Here is a 19,898-nt window from a genome sequence, read left to right on the forward strand (position 1 = left end):
GTTGATGATGATGATGATGGTGTTGATGATGATGATGGTGTTGATGATGATGATGATGATGATGATGTTGATGATGATGATGATGATGATGATGATGGTGTTGATGATGATGATGGTGTTGATGATGATGATGATGATGTTATTATTATTATTATTATTATTTTCATAGAGAGCGTGTGACGAACACGACAACTACAGAGGCCAACATCCAGCACCTGAAGCCACACACGGAGTACGAGTACCGCGTGATAGCGTACAACAGGTTCGGAGCCAGTAGACAGGAGGCCAGGATCACAGTCACAACTGACCAAGAAGGTACTAATCTCACGGACAGGCGGGGGTGGTGGGGTAGCCTAGTGGGTCAAGCAGTGGCTCGTTACGCCAAAGACCCAGGTTCGATTCCCTACATGGGTACAATGTGTGAAGCCCATTTCTGGTGTGCCCCACCGTGATGTTGCTGGAATATTGCTAAAAGCGGCATAAAACCAAACTCACTCGCTCACTTATGGACAGGCTGGGTCATGAAATATTCACCTGATTGTTGGCTGTTACCATTAGCTTAGGTCTTTCTAAAACTAAATTTGACACAATTGGCATGAGTGAGTTTAGTTTTATGCCACATTTAGCAATACTCCAGCTATATGGCAGTGGTCAGTAGATAATCAGGTCTGGACCAGACAAACCAATGATCAACAGCACGTAATTTTACAATATCTTTCCTTTATTCCCCAAATGTTTAAAAGTTAGAATTGGTCTTCAGCAACCCACGCTTGTCGTAAGAGGCGATATCGTATCACAGTTGTGTAGATCGATGCTCATGCTGTTGATCACTGGATTGTCTGGTCCAGACTCGATAATTTACCAACCAATCAGAGAGTGTGGGTTCAAATCCCATATGGTACTCAAGCCTACAATAGTACTATAATCTGTACTTTCCTGAGACAGCGTAATCCCAAATATAACATATGTTACAACCTTCACCTTGTATTCCAGTGCATGTTCCTAGCCCGCCTGTCAACCTCCGAGCCATGGCCATGACCCCCGACCTCCATCCGGGTCAACTGGAATCCACCAGTCGAGAGCAAGGGCCGGATCTCACACTACGTTCTCATCTACTACGAGGTCGGCTCCGACTCTGAGAAGGAAGTATCTGTGTACAGCACGGAGCATGTCCTGAAAAAACTCAAGAAGTTCCGAGAGTACAGTCTACGAGTGGTGGCGCACAACCAAAACGGTCCTGGTATGAGTACCGAAGAATTTGTGTCCAAGACATTTTCAGACGAACCTAGCGCAGCGCCCCAGAACTTCACCTTGGAGGTGTCTAGTGCCACGGTAAGTTATTGAACCAAAGAACTCATTTAGGAGATAAATTTGAAGCACAGGAGGGTTCAAATGAAATATTCCCGTGCTTCAAATACTCAATAACACCCGGAAATTGGCCAACACATGATGTTTATCGACATTGTAAACACAAAAGTAAACCAAAATGGTCCACACACGTTTTTGTGTCTGCACTCATTGACATGGAGTACGAGTACAGCAGTGAAATGTCATCAGCCGGCCGTTTTGGCTGTTTCCCATGGTAGCATCTGGAACTGCTCATTTGTGACGTCATTCGGACTTTACGTCACAATATGATTTGAATGACGTCATCACAGCTGACGACTTAACAATACAATGGTGTGAGCGATGTTTGTACGTATTAATACGCAGCGAATTTTTGGGAATCGAATACCATTCGATCATGTTTTTCAACCAATCAGATTAAAGAACACAGTGACTTTTCGTTTACAATTGATATTAAAGTTAAACGTGCCTTTGACAAACGGACAGATATGACACACTTTTATTGGCCACTTCCTGTATATTTTTATGTATCCAGAGCCATGGTAAGTTATAGAACCAAAAACCTCTTTTGATATTTAAACCTTTTATCATGCAAAATCCCAGAAGATTGAATACAGTAAACTGTGTTATTTACAGATATGCATTCAACAAACTGACGGATATAACAAACTGACTTTTTTAGTCCGTTACACTTGTTGTATATTTTAGTCAAAATACGTATAACAAACTAAGGTTAGGCCACATGAAATAGATTACATGTTTCTCAGCACTTCTTTTTTGAATGGGTAGGTAGGGAGTTTTTTATTTTTATTGTTTAATATATATTTTTTTTCTGATTTTCTATACCATGTTAGTCAAAAACTTGGAATGCCGGAAGCTGGGACAGATATCGGAAGTCTGCTGGTTTTATACACGTAAATTTACCAGTGCAAACATTTATTTTGAAATCTTATCATCGAGCCAAATTTTAGGGTCAGGCAGTGGAGAGAAACAAGAAATTATTTTTATGTGGCTTTATGATGTATTAAGATCAGTGGTCCTTTTAGTCTGTTATAACTGTAAATTACATGATAGATCATAATATATTATTCATGGCTATCTCTGTATTTTAAAAGATGTTTATTTGATCCTTGTAGTTTAGTGAAATGTGGTCCTAAATAGTTTTTGACAAATGACATACATAATTATTTAATTAGTTCCTGAATAGTTTTAATAAAAGACTGACTGACTGAGTTTGGTTTTACGCCGCTTTTAGCAATATTCCAGCAACATCACGGCAGAGGACACCAGAAATCGGCTTCACAGAGTGTGCCTATGTGGGGATTCGGACCCGGGTCTTCAGCGTAACGAGCCAACGCTTTAACCACTAGGCTACCCCACCACCCCCTTTTAATAAAAGAGATATGTAACATACTGAGATAAAACCACTAACTTCTATGAGGTGTTAAACCAAACTCATTCACTCACTCACTCACTCACTCTGCTTCTTCAGCGGATCATTGTCCGATGGGAACCGCCTGCCTTGGACAACCGGAACGGAATCATCACCGGCTACAAGATACGCTACAAGCGGCGCGGAACCAAGCAGGGAAAGACTGTCACCACGGACGGAAACCGAAACAACTATGCTCTCACAGGTACACCAGCTCGTCATGGACAGAAGCACACATAAGTCTGCAACTCTGTTGACATTTTGTAGTCAAGGTCGTTGTTGTAATACTGTATAGTCAGCTCTCGTTAATCCGACACTCATTAATCCGACAATCACGTTAATTCGGACAAAAAATTAGGGAACCATATTTAGGGAACCATTTAAAACGGTGATAATTACTCTCGTTAATCTGACCTTCTCGCATTCCGACTCCGACACACCAATCTGGCAACTGATTATCGTAAATACATTGTAAAAACATTCGTTAATCCGACAATCAACACAGCCGGTCGGATAATCCGACTGTATACAAACAATCACACGTGAGTGGTAATTAGCGTGTGCCTTACTGGCTGCTTGACACCAACGTCGGTGAACATTTCACTTGTTAATTAGGAACACAGGATAATTAATTGAGAAGAAAGACAAACCCCAGACAACACAACAAGTCGTATATTGTCACATGTAGTGCCACCCCACATGAATGCCCTTCTACAGACCCTCAAGATCAACGCTAACATGAATACCATGAATCTTGATTTGATTCTGAAATATGATTTTCATATAAAAAGAGATATTGTTTAAATGTAATGTAAGATTTTATTAAAGAACAGATGATTTTGATTATTAAGTTAGGAATTGATTTATTATCATAATTCCGTATTTAATAGGCCATTGGGGTTTCCAGCTTAGAACTGACCGCCTCCGTGGTGTAGTGGTTAGAGCCTCCGCCCGGAGAGGGAATGTCGCGGGTTTGACCACCGGCTGCGTCATACCAAAAAGACATTAAAATATGGTACTTGTTGGTCCCTGCCTGGCGCTCGGCATTAATGGGTACATCAAGGACTGGTCGGCTCGGAGTCAGTATAATGTGTCTGAGTGGGGTATTCATGCTTCACTGCGGCGTGGTATCTCAGTGGGCTAGCACTATAAAACCAGCTTCAGTCTGGGCTAGTACAAGCAGCCGCACGTACACATACACACGTATGCACGTCGTCATATGAGTGAAATATTCTCAAGAACGACGTTAAACCCAATTCCACCTCCAGCTTAGAACTGATCCTCAGCAATCTTTGTGGATCAGCTGGACAGGATTAATGACATTGGATATCACTCATAACATCAATCACTGTTTGTGTAGTACAGACTTGATTATTTACTAGCTACTTACCCGTGAACATCCTGGGTTAGAAGTGGTCTTGTCGTAAGAGGCGACTAACAGGATCTGGTGGTTGACAGACGTCATTGTATCCCAACTGCGTAGATCGATGCTCATGCTGTTGATCACTTGATTGTATTGTCCAAAGTTGATTATGTACACACCCTCACCATATAGCTGGAATATTGCCGAGTGCGGTTGTTAAACAACAAACCAACTACTGGCTACTCTATTCAAGCTCTTGATTACAGCTGAGTGCATCATTATGTAACAAAGACACAAAGAGAAGTTTTGAGTGCTCTTTAATTCACTCTTCTAAAGAAGGATCAGGCTATTTGGACCTTTTGCTGATGCTATGGCTTAATTTCAGAGCTTCGTAAGGGTACGGAATACCAGGTGAGGATCTCCGCCTTGACTGTCAACGGGTCTGGTCCAGCCACATCCTGGGAACATGCGACCACCTACCGAGATGACCTGTTAGGTTTGTAACATACGGCTACTTATAGGGACCAGTCATTAATCATGATCAGGAGGGAGGAGTCATTATTTTAACATGAATGGCAAATCTTAGCCTTAGGGACCGTTCATAATTTATGGCTAGGGGGGTGATGATGATTTTTGTGGAGAACCGCCCCTCTCTTAAAATCATCATCACCCCCCTAGCCATAAATTATGAACGGTCCCTTATTGTGTTTAATGTCCTCTCCCTGTTCTTCCATCAGTGAAAAGAAAGTTTTAATTTTATTTTTTAGTATGTCAGATGAGTCATAAATTATGAAATATTCTTTCTTGTTGTTTTTTAAATGTTTGATATGAATTTTTGACTGACATAAACCTCTTCATATTTTATGGGTTCCCTCTTATTTTACTTCTCCCTGAAATTCAGAAAATATTTAAAAATATTTATAGAATAATATTTGTTGATAATATCACAAAAACTTTAAATAATATTCTGTCTTGAAATTATTTATAATAAATCTTATGCCAATGTTTCCTTTTTGTCCAGAAAACCAAGTACCTCCTCGTCCTGCTCGATTGTCTGTGAAGCCTCGTGCTAACTCGATCATTGTCACGTGGGCACCTCCGCCATCAGACTCGAAGATTCTGGTTCGAGGCTATGTGTTGGGATATGGCAAGAATCTACCCGATGTTTACCGCTCAACGGTCGATGCCAACACTCACGACTATACAATACAAAATCTCCGTGAGTTAACAGCAACAAGCAATAAGTTGTTGTGTCTATTCATCAAAGTGGTCGTAGGGCTAGCGTAGTGGTTAAAGTATTCGGTCGTCACAACATTGCTTGAAATAGTTTCCAAATTTTGCTAGCCAAGCAAGCTAGCTATGCCTGAAAGTTATTAGCCCATGAAATAATTCACTTGTCCGAAATTTCAATGTAAACATGGGTTTCATCATTAAGCTGCCAATCTGATGAACAGTTTCATCAAGCCTTAATCTCATATGATTTAAAACTGTGTTATAACTTAACAATTTGGAGAGAGTGATATATTTACAAAATGACCCCATGAAAATTCACTAGCCAGTCGTGCCAGTGACTAGAGATTTACTGGCCCGATTGGATTTTTACTAGCCATGGGCTAGTGGCTATTTCGCACACTGCGTCACGTCATAAATCCAGGTTCAATCCGCCAGAGAGGTATGAGGGACCGTTCATAATTTATGGCTAAGGGGAGGGTGGTTTGATGATGATTTTTATGAAGAAGCTTGTACAATGTGAATGACCCCCCCTAAAATTTATGTACAAAATAAGTGATCCCCCTGGATGTCATGTACAAAGTCAATATTTCTTAATCACTGCTTCATATAATATAACTGCAATTTCTCAGAAAAGAGAGGTCAATCGTATATTTTCAGTACACCAGGATGTCTAGTGAACACAATTTTGGCATACATTAATCCTAAAGTTAAAGATTGATGTCTCCTAGTTTATTTGTCTGACATATGACTAGTTGTAATGTATATGTTTTCTTCAGAGCCGGTGTCGGAGTACGTGATATCTATACGAGCATTCAACAAGGAGGGGGAAGGAGAAGTCAAATACGAGACCGTCACCACCATGGAGGAGACAAGTCAGTTTAAACTTAAATTTAACAAATTAAAAAAATAATAAACAACAAACAGTTTTTATAAAATAGCTACCTCATGTTCATAAATGTTCACTCATGGATAAATTTATGTTACCAGTAAATAATTAGTAATTTTCATTAGTGTATTTTCTGAAATTATTTGTAACATTTAATGTAGTTGTTATATTAGATTTATTCACTGTATTTCATTAAAAAAGTTTTTTTGTTCGATTATTCTTTAGAAGTATTATGATTATTTCATCCCCTAGTTAGACATCTTTCAATACCCCCCAGTGAAATCTTTAGTATTACTTCCTTCTACTACTTCTTGTCTGGGTGGGGTATCCTAATGGTTAAGGCATCATCACGCTGAAGACCTGGGTTCAATTCCCGACATGGGTAGAATGTGTCAAGCCCATTTTGGTGTCTCCTCCCATGATATTGCTGGAATGTTGCTAAAAGCGGCACAAAACCATACTCACTCACTGACTCACTCACTTTCCTGTCTGAGTTTAGAGCTGATACAGAATTATAACATTATCTAGTTATTCTGCAACAATTTCTGTCCTGATACTCCAATAACCATGGCTTTTGTTACTAATTGATTAATGTCAAATAGAGTGGATACATAACATGTAGGGGCGGTGGGGTAGCCTAGTGGTTAAAGCGTTGGCTCGTCACGCCGAAGACCTGGGTTCGATTCCCCACATGGGTACAACGTGTGAAGCCCATTTGTGGTGTCCCCCGCCGTGATATTGCTGAAATATTGCTAAAAGCGGCGTTAAACCCAACTCACTCACTCACTCACTCACTCACTCATAACATGTACTATACTGACAAATTTATGGATAGCAACTTCTTTTATTTTGTGAGTGCGACGTTTTGGTACCGATTCTCTTTCCATGTGGACAACGTACTAGAGTCTATAAAAATGTCACACTCAAAAAATAAACAAAGTTGTTATCCATAAAATTGTCAGTATTGTACTTCCATACTTCGAAAAAGGTGTATTAATTTTCCATTTCTGTTTTAATTATATAGAAACCAAAGAATATCCATGTCATTCGTCCATACGAAAAAACATGGATTTAAAAAGTTTTGCCACATTTCATGACACGATTGTAGCTCTACGTCTGTTAAGTTCCGTGACCTTGACACAGTGTTGTAGTAGTTGTAGCCCTACAATGGCTCTGTGAAGTGGGCCCTGGTTGTGACTGCAGATTGAGCCCCATTTTCCCACCCTTTTATTCATGATCCATTTCAAGTTCTTCTGAAATAGTTTAACCTAGACTAGTTGTCCTGCTTGTAGTTTTGTTGCCACTAACGATTCCTGGTACTAAAATAGAATGGGTTTTGCCCGTTTCTCCCAGCAGAGGAACCCGCCACGCCAATGATGCCCCCGATTGGTCTCAAGGCCATCGTGTTGTCTCCGTCCACCATTGTGTTGACGTGGGCCGATAACACCCTCGGCAAGAGTCAGAAGATAACTGATAACAGGTACTACACTGTGCGATACACGCCTCTACCGAGCCACAACCGTCGGCCGAGGCAGCTCAACTCCACTGATCTCAACGCCCATGTTGATGGGCTCAAGCCAAACACACAGTATGAGTTCTCGGTCAAGGTCATCAAAGGTCGCAGGCAGAGCACGTGGAGCATGAGTGTTGTGAATACAACACAAGAATCAGGTACGAGAAACACATGATTACTTATGACTTGTGTATTACCAATGTTGGAAAGAATATGTTTGCTTACAGAAGTGAAAAGAAATTTACAACTTGACACAGGTTTTTCATCCATAAACACTAACACTGGCTGATAGAAACTATAATTCAGGTCTATACTGGTCTATACAGGTCTATACTGGTCGAAAGAGGCTTCCAAACGAATCAGAATGTGTGACTTGGTTCATCCAAGTCATCGTACGAGGTGCCATTGCTTACAATACTTATCACCGGATTGTCTGGTCCAGTCTCAATTATTTCAAGGCTACAATCATAGCTATGCTACAAAACATAAAAAACTATGATTAAATGATTTCTTTCTAATGCATTGTCTTCATCATAGATGTACACTATTTATGTTATTGAATTACACAAAAAAAATTGTTTTAATAATGGCTGATGGAAACAGAACCGCCAGAACTGCCCAACTGCATGCCTCTTGTCTGTTCCAAAGCCTAATGTAGCCTAATTGTTAAAGCGTCTGCTCGTCACACTGAATACCTGGGTTCGATTCCCCACATGAGTACAATGTATGAAGCCCATTTCTGGTGTCCTCTGCTGTGATATTGCTGGAATATTGCTAAAAGCGGCATACAACCCAACTCACTCACTCATTCACTCACTTGTCTCTTCCAGCACCCGGGTCTGAGCCAAGAGACTTAACCCCAGTGGCCGTGGAGGGCAACCCCCTTGCTGTCACACTCAACTGGCAACCCCCCCAGAAACCCAACGGTTTAATCACAGGTAAGCCCTCAAACATCAGCTCTTAGAAAACAGGAATCAGAATCTCAACAAATTGATACAGCTGAATAGGGGTGCCACGATACACTTACCTCGCCTATCAATACATATTGATATAATGTACATTCATCACAATAGGGCAAATATGATACTTAAATTGTGCAAATATTTTGAGACATTCTCCTTTTTCCATGGCTCTGCTCGATTAAGTTTTTGTGCCCATCATTTTATGTTTTACTCCAATGATTCAGGTGTATTTTGTTATTTTGTCAAGTCAGCGTTTTGTTTTGTCAGGTTCAGTAACACCCCCAAGGTAGTTCAGTCTAAATAGCATGAAATCTTTCACACTGATGCCTGGGCCTAGATTTTCGAAGCTCTCTTAGAGCTAAGATAGTTGTAAATTAATGTTAATGTATTGCACTTATGACTATATTAGAGCTAAGAGAGCTTCGAAAATCTAGGCCCTGACCTCTCTGTGTAAAGATCAGGGTGTTGTTGTACAAAGTGATCTTAGAGCTAAGGTGATCGTAACTTCCATATCATAACAAAGACTTACAACTGGCATAGCGCTAAGGTGATCGTAACTTCCATATCATAACAAAGACTTACAACTGGTGTAGCGCTAAGGTGATCGTAACTTCCATATCATAACAAAGACTTACAACTGGTGTAGCGCTAAGGTGATCGTAACTTCCATATCATAACAAAGACGTACAACTGGTGTAGCGCTAAGGTGATCGTAACTTCCATATCATAACAAAGACTTACAACTGGTGTAGCGCTAAGGTGATCGTAACTTCCATATCATAACAAAGACTTACAACTGGTGTAGCGCTAAGGTGATCGTAACTTCCATATCATAACAAAGACTTACGACTGGCGTAGCGCTAAGGTGATCGTAACTTCCATATCATAACAAAGACTTACGACTGGCGTAGCGCTAAGGTGATCGTAACTTCCATATCATAACAAAGACTTACGACTGGCGTAGCGCTAAGGTGATCGTAACTTCCATATCATAACAAAGACTTACGACTGGCTGCTTCGTACAACGGCACCCTGGGGAGACCTCTGTCGGAGGTTGTGTCAGGTTAACTTTCCAATCAGACAATGACAATCAAGGTTTTGAATTTCTCAGTACAAGTAAGTGAAGCAGGTCACATTTCTGTATCTTGAAAATAAATTTAAATCGTTTCTGAGTGTGGACAGTTACACCCGTCCAGATATTATATAGACAGTCATTTCTGACATTAAGCCAAAAAAGGAAACCATTTACCTCAAAGGAATGTTTGTGCTCTTGGAGGATTTCCTAAATAAATAATAAATATTTGTGCCTTTTGATGATTTCCTAAATAAATAAATATTTGTGCTTTTTGAGGATTTCGTAAAAAAATAAATAAATATCTGTATTTATGGATGAATGAATGAATGAATGAATGAATGAATGAATTCACCACTCATCCTTTGTATAGATTGTATAATCATAGTATACTCTGTGTTCAACTAGAACGTCTGAAGTACGTGCCCGAGATTTTGACACACAGAACACATACATTACATTTGGAATCTGAAAACACACAAAACATGAAGGATAGACTGTCGTGCGGCATCTGGTTAGATAACTCGTGATGTGTTGATGGGTCAGTGAATCGTGACAACCCTAACATCGATGTTTCCAAACTATTCATGTCCACCATTATATTTTTTCCTGCAATCCCTCTCCAGAAAAAACAGGTATGCTATCCCCGATCACACAGTGTCTGTGTGCCTGTGTTTGTTTGTCTGTGTCCATGTTTGTCCGTCTGTGTCTGTTAGTCCATGTCATGTCCCATAATGCACCCCTGTGGAGTAGGTACAACTTCCTGTTTCCCATGGTGCAACCTGTTCTCTTCACAGACACTGCTGTGCTTCCATACCTAGATTGGTGGTTTCAGTGTCTTCTAATGCAGAGATCATATTTGCAGGAATTTTGTTTGCAGCAGAAAAAGATTTCAAAAGCAATTGTAACAATTGTACAACTGATTATACACAGAAATGATTTCTTTGATGGGCATTTTAGAAGTTGAGTTTATGAAGAATAATGACAATTATTATGGATATACAACTTCTTTTAATGTCATCACTTGCTTGACAACGACATTAGAATCTATGTCGAAATGTCGCCTCCACAGAATAAAAAAGGTTGTATATCCGTAATAATTGTCATTATACTACAGAAATGATTTCCTATCAATATCCTGTTAAAAAGCCACCAAATGTTTTGAAGAAAAGATTCCTTCATGTTTTGAGTCTTACAAAGCCCTTTTTTTTCTTCATTTTTCAAAACTTCTATCATTATATCATTCTTGTCAGAACATCAAGAAAAGTATAACCAAAAAATAAAATTTTCAACATGAAAAAAAAAAAAAAAATGGACAAAAGATGAAAATAGCTTTATTTCTCCTTGACTTGTATTTGGTGTATTCTGGGTGATTTGTGCTCTGTAGGTGTTTAAATTTGTTCGATGGTTTAGAGGTAGACATTTTACTCTTGTTGATATTTTCATGCACATATCGTGTGTGTTCTCACGTGTTGCACTCTTGTCGATGGTAAACAGTCACATTATCTGTCGTACTCCCCCTGCAACTCGCTGTCGTACACACTCTGTTCCACGTTCCACAGAACATCCGAATGAACATAAAAAAAAAACAATTTGAGAAAGTAAAATACGCAAAGGGAAAATTCAGAATAGCCAATTTTGTTAATATGATGTTCTGTTTAGGTAGTGAATAGACAAGATCCTGTATTTTTATGTTATTATGAAACATTTTATTTCTTGGAAATCATGAATCATACTATGTTATTATAAAACAGCTTATTTTATTGGAGATCATTAATGATACTTTGTTATTATAAAACAGTTTATTTATAGGATATCATGAATCGTACTGTGTTATTATAAAACAGTTTATTCACAAAAGCGTTTTATTTAAAGTTTCAGTTGATTTAAGTTTGCAAGCATTCATCATATAATACATGCTGCTGTACAAGCAATATAGTCTTCAACTCTAGTTAAGTTCACCATCTTTCTCTCACAGGTTATGTCTCAGAAAACACAAATATGACAAAAAGTATGTTGTTTTCTTTTACGAATGAAGAAATATCGGAAATGGCCTTGTTTGACATCATACTTGCTGGCATCAAATTGATGTCAAAATTACAAAAGCTGAAAATCACATCTGAAACATGAAATGCTTTTTTATGATAAGGCCAGACCAATTTTATTTCTTGTTTTACGGATCCGTCTGTCTTATTTTTTCAAGAATAAGAAAAAAAATAAAAATAATTTTCCCCACTCCAAAAACAAAATCCTTGTTTTTATTGGCAAAGAATGTTAACTTACAACAAAAACATTTTGATTGTTTTTTGCCTCATATACACTTCATAACTTGCCAAAAATAAAATACTTTTAGTATGCAAAAGAAATATTACTTTGACTGGTGATTTTATTTGTTATTTTTCCCTCATGCCTTTAGGTTTTCTGAGGACAAAAATCCATAAAACAAGAAATAAAATTGGTCTGGCCTAAAATGTTAAACAATATTTAAATTTAATTTAACTTTTTTATTTTGTTTCAGGGTACCTGATATTTTACACAACAGACTCCAACCAGGCAGACAGAGACTGGGTCCTAGAGGGTGTGGTTGGAGACAAGCTGTCCACGGTCATCAGTGACCTGACACCGGACACCACCTACTACTTTAAGGTCCAGGCTCGGAATCGCAAAGGCTACGGACCTATGTCGGAAACCAAGATCTACAAAACACCAAAAAGTGAGTCATTGGCTGAGGAACAGATCTGTGAAGATCCAGGTTAGAATTGTCTTCAGTGACCCTGGCTTGTCGTAAGAGGCGATAAACGGGATCGGGAGGTCAGGCTCGCCAACTTGGTTGACACATGTCATCGTATCCCCATTGTGTAGATCGATCCTCATGCTGTTGATCACTGGATTGTCTGGTCCAGACTGGATTATTTACAGACCGCCGCCATATAGCTGGAATATTGCTGAGTGCGGCGTTAAACAAACAAACAAACAAACAAACAGAGGAACTTTGTCCTTTGAAATCTTGAATTGTAGCTGTTAGAATCGTGGATTGCTTGCTGTAGTTATGATTTTTCTTTTGAAATAATAAGTTGTGTGTGTTGTAAGCATGAAGTTTGATTGTTAAAACCATAAATTGTGATTGTTGACATAAAGTACACCTGTTGACGTTATGAATTGTTTCAAGGAATCATGAACTCAATGATGTGTTGAAAATTTGTTGAAATGAATTGTTTTGCATTTTACATCATGAAATGCATCTGTTGCAATAATGAATTGTTTCTTGACATCATGAACTGCACCTTGAGAAATCATGAATCATCCTTGCTGACATGAACTCTCATCTGTTGCACATTTTGCGCATTTCATTTGAAATCATGCTGGTAGATGTTTGTCTTATTTCTACATGGATACTTGTTTATGTTTTACTGTTAAAGTTAATTTGTTAAATTTTAAATATGTGTGAAAATTGACCTTTGGCTGAAATGATGATTGTCCATAATATGTTAGCATATTGGAAAAGCCGATCTAACTGATAAGGTGGGTGAAATTGGGGCAATAAATAAGGACTCTTTTTTTCCAAATATACCTCCAGAAAACATATAACTATACACTATTCTCAAAATGATGGAAAAAGAGTGAAAATCTAGCTGAAATATTGTTTTCTCCTCGTGCCCAGTTGACCAAGCAGCAATGACGGATTCTGACGAACAGGGCGGCTTGTCCATGAACATCATCATTATCATCATCGCGGTTGCCGTGGGAATAATCTTCTGCATCATCATCATCGTGGTCAGTGTTCTGCTGTGCAAGAAACGTGACGCTCAGCGCCAGGACATCAGAAGGTGGGGGAATGAGAAACCTATATGGCAATAACCTTCTTAGAAGTTTCGTTTCTTGTCTAATTTCTAAGACGAGAGTGTATGTTTTTAATCTCTGACTTAAAATAAATCAGATGACTTAACTATAAATCAACATTAATAGTTCCAGCACTCGGTCTGTAATTCAACTGGTGGGGTAGCCAAGAGGTTAAAGCATTCGCCAGTCGCACCAGTGGCCTGGGATCAGTTCCTCACACAATGTGTCACCCTGCTGGAATATTGCTAAAAGCAGTGTACAACCCAACTCACTCACTGATTCAATCACTCATTCATTCGCTACCGGGATCGGGTGGTCAGGCTGACATGTGTCATCGTATCCCAACTGTGTAGAACGATGCTTATGCTGTTAATCATTGGATTGTGTGGTTCAGATCAATTATTTACAGACCGCCTCAATTTGGCTGGAGTATTGCTGAGTGCAACGTTAAATAACAAATTCACTCACTCACTCAACCACTCACTCACTCAACCACTCACTCAGTCATTCACCCACTCACCCACTCTAATTCCACTGATCTGACCTTCCAGCTACAAGTCCCCCGAACAAGCCATTGAAGGGGATCCCGAAGGACGTGAAGCCTCCGGACCTGTGGATCCATCAACCCAACCACATGGAGATGGGGAAGATGGACAAGTCCCAGCGTAGCGAGTCCAACATGTCCGTCGCCACCAGCACGCTACGGCGGTCGTCGCGCGGCTCCTCCGACCGGCTGGACGAGTTCCCTCCAGGGCTGGACATTATGGACAAGCGGAGAAACTCTTTTGTCGGTTAGTGTTTAGAATGCATCAGTTTTGGGAACAATGTCAAGGCCAAACTTTTTAAAGTTGTTGGCAAATCCACCGATTCCCAAAAATTGAAATGTGAAACCTATAGAAATATACTCAAACAGGAAATGTGCAAAATATTCTAAACACCAACTCATTAACTGCCATTTTCAAAATAAATAAATTGTTTAAAATGTTGTATTAAGATATTGTGATATTTGTCTCCTAAATGAGAGAATGGGTTTGTGAGAATGGTGATATTTGTCTTCTACAGGAGAGAGAGAGTTTGTGTTAATGGTGATATTTGTCTCCTTCAGGAGAGAGAGAGTTTGTGTTAATGGTGATATTCAGGAGAGGAGAGAGTTTGTGTTAATGGTGATATTTGTCTCCTTCAGGAGAGAGAGAGTTTGTGTTAATGGTGATATTTGTCTCCTTCAGGAGAGAGAGAGTTTGTGTTAATGGTGATATTTGTCTCCTTCAGGAGAGAGAGAGTTTGTGTTAATGGTGATATTTGTCTCCTTCAGAGAGAGTTTGTGTTAATGGTGATATTTGTCTCCTTCAGGAGAGAGAGTTTGTGTTAATGGTGATATTTGTCTCCTTCAGGAGAGAGAGAGAGTTTGTGTTAATGGTGATATTTGTCTCCTTCAGGAGAGAGAGTTTGTGTTAATGGTGATATTTGGTGATATTTGTGTTAATGGTGATATTTGTCTCCTTCAGGAGAGAGAGTTTGTGTTAATGGTGATATTTGTCTCCTTCAGGAGAGAGAGAGTTTGTGTTAATGGTGATATTTGTCTCCTTCAGGAGAGAGAGAGTTTGTGTTAATGGTGATATTTGTCTCCTTCAGGAGAGAGAGTTTGTGTTAATGGTGATATTTGTCTCCTTCAGGAGATTTGTCTCCTTCAGGAGAAGTTTGTGTTAATGGTGATATTTGTCTCCTTCAGGAGAGAGAGAGAGTTTGTGTTAATGGTGATATTTGTCTCCTTCAGGAGAGAGAGAGAGTTTGTGTTAATGGTGATATTTGTCTCCTTCAGGAGAGAGAGAGAGTTTGTGTTAATGGTGATATTTGTCTCCTTCAGGGGAGAGAGAGTTTGTGTTAATGGTGATATTTGTCTCCTTCAGGAGAGAGAGAGTTTGTGTTAATGGTGATATTTTATCTCCTTCAGGAGAGAGAGAGTTTGTGATAATGGTGATATTTGTCTCCTTCAGGAGAGAGAGAGTTTGTGTTAATGGTGATATTTGTCTCCTGCAGGAGAGAGAGAGTTTGTGTTAATGGTGATATTTGTCTCCTACAGGAAAGAGAGAGTTTGTTTTAATGGTGATATTTGTCTCCTCCGGGAGAGAGAGAGTTTGTGTTAATGGTGATATTTGTCTCCTTCAGGAGAGAGAGAGTTTGTGTTACTGGTGATATTTGTCTCCTACAGGAGAGAGTGGGTACCCCTCAAGTGGGGAGGAAAGGTACCAGCCAGCACATCAGAGGAGCATCGTCCGTCCGAAACCCATCACCATTCCCGTGGATGCACAGCCGCTTCAGAAAGAACGTACGTCTTTGTCATCATCACCTCACAGAAGCATATGTCTGTTTGAAATTGGGGACCTGAAAATTGGGGCGGTGGGTAGCCTAGTGGTTAATGTGTTTGCTCGTCACGCCGAAGACCCGGGTTCGATTCCCCACATGGATACAATGTGTGAAGCCCATTTCTGGTGTCCCCTGCCGTGATATTGTTGGAATATTGCTTAAAAGGGCTTAAAACTCAACTAACTCACTCACTGTTTGAAATTATTCCAATACAAAAAAATTCTGTCTATTCAAATCATTATTGTATTGTCAGAGCATTTGAGCAAATATTGAACATTTGTTTAGTAATTTATTGACTAAATATCAGACTGCAGTCAGTAAATTTCACAGTAACTAAAAGACCTCATTTCAATGTTATAAACTTCTGGGATGGTGGGATAGCCTAATGGTTAAAGCATCTTCACGCTGAAGACCTGTGTGAGTGAGTGAGTTTAGTTTTAGGCCACTTTTAGCAATATTCCAGCAATATCACTGTGAGGGACACCATAAATGGGCTCCCCATGTGGGGAATCGAACCTGCGGTTTCGGCGAGGTGGGTGAACGCTTTAACCACTAGGCTACCGCACCACACCGTTAAGACTCAATTTACTGCACCAAAATCAAACAAGTGCAGTTTAGTGTCACAGGGAAGGTAACAGAGATAATAGCTTGTTTGATTTCACTACGGTGTGTCATCTCTAACCGCATATCATAATCTTTGGTACCTCTTTTGAAGTCTTCAACAGTCTTTACATCCACCCATTTTGCATTCAGCGGTTGCCACGGTAACAGCATTACCAAATGGTCACATCACCCAAATGATTGACCCTCGAGATGTCGGAGGTCACCCGATGCGACCTGTGTACCCTCGAACCCAGTACAACACGCAGTACACCTCAACGCGCCGCGTCAACGCTGGGGACATACCACAGTCAAGCTCAAGTGAGTATTAAATCTGATTTTCCACTTTTTCTTGAAATTCTCTTTTTCAATGTTTATATTTCAACTTTTCAAGTTGAGAACTTATGTGTAATCTGATTCAATTATGTCATGTTTTCAATAATTTTAAAGGCATTTTGATTTGATCTTTTTCATTATTTTGGCGATATGTTTTCGTTTTAATGATGTTCCAGTTTAAAGCATCCTCTAAGTCTAACACATTTCTCACTTAATAATTTGCTTGATTCAATTTTCAAATTTTGCACCCACCTGTAATGGACTGTAACAAATATTTGCTTTTTGGATTAAAATATCTGTTTATAATACTCATGAACAGAAAATGAAAAATTTAAAATAATTTGTTGTGGTCCAATGGCAATAGTTTATATTTAATGTTTCCTGCATGGTTTCACCCAGCTTTTGAGTAACGTTTGTTGAGGCATTAACCATCTTCTGTAATTCAGGGTAATTTATGTCCATTCTGTTGCGATGAAAACCCTGGACCCAATCACCAATCGTTTGAGAACTGACATAACCATCTCTCTTATCACTAACATTGCACAGATTTTCTATTGCACAGCAGAGTGATTTGATTGGATGGCTATATTTAGCATCAGGCTGTTTATATTATAATGAAGCTGTTAGTGTGCATGGGTCCAGGGTATAGAATGGATATAAAATGCCCTGCATAGAAGAGGATGGGAATTAACTGGTTGCTGAAGTTTACGGTTAGGTGTTCACGGCTAATAATAATAAGTTATAACTGACTGAAAAAGATTCTGCAATTTCTTGAAAACTTTCTAACAGTATAAAAGACCATTGATATTTTAGTAAAATTAGAAAAATGTTTTTCAGGAACTGTTAAAAATTATATGTAATGTACCAGTGTTATTAATGGAGATGAAAATATATACTTTCATAAAGGAATTGTATTTCTGTTGTATTCATCAAAACATTTCCAGATGTTACCCTCCTTCTCAGGATAGCCACAGAGCACAGACAACAATCAACATAAGTTATTCATCAACAGAAACAAATGCCATCCTCATGAAATAGGCTGTGATTACAAAACTGATGTTAATGTTTGAGTGATATTCTAACATGTAGGCCTTTTAAAAAGTGTTCCTCTACTTTTTTCGGAATATTGTTACCAAAATCAGAATGGTGATTAGGATTCTGTTCTATTTCAAATAATTTGGTTGAAAACTCTTATTGGGAATATATTGTTTAAAATAGTAATAATCTGAAATATTGATTAGGAGTCAAATCTGTTGCAAATGATTTGGTTGAAATTGTAATAGGGAATATTTTGTTTCCAAATTGTAATAATATGCATTAGTGGTTATGGTTCTATTCTGCTTCAATAATTTAGTTAAAACTCTTGCTAATTGGGAATATGTTGTTTCCAAATTGTAAAAATCTGCAATAGTGATGGTCCTCTTCTATTTCAATTTTTTTAGTTGAAACTGTTTCTGACTGGGAATATATTGTTTCAAAATAGTAATAATCTGCAATGAAAACAAAATAAATCTTTAAAATTCAAGTAGTTTCAACGATCACTGTGGCTACTCTGATAAATGATGTATAACATATTCAGCGTGATGCTTCATAACTTTCCTCACTGTTATTGAGAGAAAGACTAATGCTAGTAATTTGCTAGCGTGTGTGTGTTGTGTTGGTGGCATGATATGTTTGTTTTCCTCGTCAGCTAAAGCCATGTCATCATTGAGCGAAGACGAGTGTGTGGGCTATCCCCCTGACGTGTTTGAAGACTCCTACGCCAGTAGAATAGGCTATGGCATGTATTCCTTCTTTACCTCTTCTCAAAACACCAGATGCCGATTTCAGCGAGTTCCTGCAGAAATTCTGTGGAAATTCTATGGAAATTACCAGAAATTTTGCAGAAGTTGTTGGAATGCACTATTCCAGCACAATCAGCACTTACATGCATCTTACATTTAACCACAGGATTAATAATCTGCTCAATTTATGTCTGAGAGTTTTGATACACATAGAGAACACTCACAATCTTACACTTTTAATTCCTTAGATACCTGCATGAATCATGCACATTTAAGGTTTGTATTTCTGTTCAGTTTCTCTCACACACCCATTTTATGTGTGTTTTCCATTTTCCTTGATCTGGATGTATTTTCAATAGTTTATGGATATGTTTTGCTGACTGATCAGCCATTGAGGCGTAAGACAGGGACACCCTCTTCCCCAGTATTTCTTGATAACAATTCCTGATGAGGACTGGCATTAGTTGAACTGTTTCAGATAACAGTATTTTTTATTATCAACAGTAATGTCAAGGGATATTTCATCCGCATATTTTAGTGTAACATATCATTAATTAATTTCATGTGGGTAGTCATAAATTGCATTTCAAGAAAAAAAATAATCAGATTTAGCATGCATGGCCTTTATTTCATTGCTACATTTTCTGGCAAAAGCTAACATGTAACATAAGGCTGGAATAGTGTTAATTTTTTTTCTGAAGCTGTCTGTGTCTTGAACAGTTCCAAGTTGGGAATATTTATGATTACATATCAATATGAAACATGATCATCACATCAGTATTGATATGCTTGACAGGTAAGTACATGAATTGACACTAAAACTCTGTGAAGGAGACGCATTTCAGGAAACACCCTGTTGTTTATACATTCCTCCACCACCCCATCTGCAGTATTGTCGCAATCAGTATATCGGTCATAAAGACAGACGCAGTCAACATCTCAATACTCACAGTATTGCCAGTGGGTAAATCTGAACTCACTCGCTATAGCCAATCGCTGTGAGCAGTGACGTTGCTTTAAAGTGAGTCAGAATGATTTTCACTGCTTTTAGGAATATTCCATCAATATCTTGTCAGGGGACTCCAGAAATGGGCTTCACACATTGTACCGATGTGGGGAATCAAACTCAGATCTTAGAGCGAATGCCTCTACCACTTTGCTACCCC

The 19,898-nt window shown here is 38.8% G+C and overlaps 1 protein-coding gene across 1 annotated transcript in view; it reads left to right on the forward strand.

Moving 5' to 3' along the window:
• Window positions 1-19,898, forward strand: part of LOC124271728 (neogenin-like) — a 181,060-nt gene that overhangs the window by 143,758 nt on the left and 17,404 nt on the right. The window contains 16 exon segments of the mRNA XM_046706888.1: window positions 170-315; window positions 994-1,040; window positions 1,042-1,332; window positions 2,840-2,984; window positions 4,528-4,638; window positions 5,164-5,361; window positions 6,152-6,247; window positions 7,615-7,932; window positions 8,605-8,712; window positions 12,327-12,521; window positions 13,470-13,635; window positions 13,704-13,711; window positions 14,200-14,439; window positions 15,858-15,974; window positions 16,766-16,933; window positions 18,639-18,728. Coding sequence (XP_046562844.1) covers window positions 170-315; window positions 994-1,040; window positions 1,042-1,332; window positions 2,840-2,984; window positions 4,528-4,638; window positions 5,164-5,361; window positions 6,152-6,247; window positions 7,615-7,932; window positions 8,605-8,712; window positions 12,327-12,521; window positions 13,470-13,635; window positions 13,704-13,711; window positions 14,200-14,439; window positions 15,858-15,974; window positions 16,766-16,933; window positions 18,639-18,728 — 2,444 coding nt within the window.

Source organism: Haliotis rubra, unplaced genomic scaffold, assembly GCF_003918875.1.
Source record: "Haliotis rubra isolate DU_JTF1 unplaced genomic scaffold, ASM391887v1 Scf163, whole genome shotgun sequence".
Classification (NCBI taxonomy): domain Eukaryota; kingdom Metazoa; phylum Mollusca; class Gastropoda; order Lepetellida; family Haliotidae; genus Haliotis; species Haliotis rubra.